The sequence below is a fragment of the Ciona intestinalis genome, chromosome 5 (genome assembly GCF_000224145.3).
Source record: "Ciona intestinalis chromosome 5, KH, whole genome shotgun sequence".
Classification (NCBI taxonomy): domain Eukaryota; kingdom Metazoa; phylum Chordata; class Ascidiacea; order Phlebobranchia; family Cionidae; genus Ciona; species Ciona intestinalis.
Window position 1 is genome coordinate 862,542 of NC_020170.2, and position 1,662 is coordinate 864,203.

The 1,662-nt window shown below is 35.7% G+C and overlaps 1 protein-coding gene across 1 annotated transcript in view; it reads right to left on the bottom strand.

The window, feature by feature from the left end:
• Positions 1 to 475: 475 nt before the first annotated feature.
• LOC100179228 (cytochrome P450 2C4-like) overlaps positions 476 to 1,662 on the bottom strand; it is a 4,495-nt gene continuing 3,308 nt past the window's right edge. The window contains exons 4-6 of the mRNA XM_026834540.1: positions 1,034 to 1,143; positions 809 to 930; positions 476 to 711 (exon numbers count right to left, since the gene is read on the bottom strand). Coding sequence (XP_026690341.1) covers positions 566 to 711; positions 809 to 930; positions 1,034 to 1,143 — 378 coding nt within the window. The 3' untranslated portion in view covers positions 476 to 565. The remainder of the gene's footprint in view (positions 712 to 808; positions 931 to 1,033; positions 1,144 to 1,662) is intronic.

Here is a 1,662-nt window from a genome sequence, read left to right on the forward strand (position 1 = left end):
ACCACATGTAGTTATGTGCAACATCCCGTTCAGAGTCATAAAGGAAGTTAATTTAAATTATGCTCGGTCGGTTGATCCTACCTAAAAGAAGTCAATCTCCGTTAGCAGAACACTGATTGTGGAATACGATTGGAAAAAATGAAAAATTTACTAAATAAATAAACACAAATGTTTAGGCTATTTGTTCACGCCCTCGTGTTGCACCCGCTATATACGTATATAGTCTATACTCCATAGAACTAACAGCTAGTTGCTTTATAACTGGTTACAATAAAGTGCTTAAAATAAAGTGCCTTTTCGCAGTGACTTACCAATGACGTCAAGAATTTCATCTCTCAGTTTCTTTTGTGCTTGTGGATAATGGATGAGACATAGTATTGCCCAATTAAGTGTACCGGTAGTGGTTTGCGTTCCAGCTTCAAATATTTCCCGAAGGTACTGTACAAGCTGTCGATCCTTTGATTTGAGAGATATATTAACGAAAGTTGTACATTTTGGTTCGAGTTAGCTTACACTTCGTGTCGCAATACACTGTTTTTGCTATAGCCTATATTAAATGAACCTTTTACTTATCATTTGTATAAGTTATTATTACTGTAAAACTGTCGTCTTTTCCATTGTCAACCTCGCAAATGAAAGCATCAATAAAGTCTCGAATGTTATTTTTGTCGAAAGATATTCTGTGTTGGTCTACCAGTTCTTGAAAAACGTCTGCAGAAAGTAAGTTTATCAGTACACATTCGTATCATGGTATACTGCTGTGTTCGTATATCACAGACTACAGTTACATTAGCAAGATCTTTCATACCGGCCATTTGCATCATGTCCCGCTTTACTTCCAAATACTTGCTTCGGTAAGGGGGTATATTGCAAAGCAAAGGAACAAATATCATGTTCGCGAAAGCAGCTGTGTTCTCAGGTTCCAGGAACCTCCGATCAAACGCACAAGAGATGAATTAGTTTAATTAATCATGTTTCACTACGCATTTGTTTAAACAGGAGTAAAAACGCAAACACCTTTTTGCCAACATACCATTTCGTAAGAATATGCTGAAGTAACCGGAAGTTCTTGTCGTCATATTCAAACCTTTGGTCGGCAGTTATGTTGCAGATTACATTCATGACTGCGTTGGTCAAGATTTCCTAAAATAAAATTATTTTTTGTCTTCTTTGTAATTTTGTCGGTAACCTAGGGCTAACTCGAATGTGTATAACATTTAGTATCGTTTTTTAATACATTCTTGTTTAATCCCGTTTTTTTACACATAGCCACCGATACTTACAGAAATGTCAAATGGTTTTCCTCCTTTTGAAAGAATTTCTTTGTTCATTACCTCCACCTCTTCATAGATTCGATTTTCTAAGCTCTTCTTACCAACCCCGAACCTGAACAAAGGTTTTGAACCGTATAAACGCATAAGCTACAACCACTATATTGGCTTAACGATAAAAACTATTTAAAAAAACAGCTAAGATAAAAATTTATTGAAGATTAAAACACGATTGCCCAAATGTGTTATTTATACATGCCAACTATATATATATATAGGTACGTGTGATGAAAATAGACAAGAATGTACCCTCGAAAGGTAAGATGTCCAAACTTTCTCTGTGTCTTCCATGTTGGGTTAAAATCTCTCATAACAAGTCCTTTGCACTCAG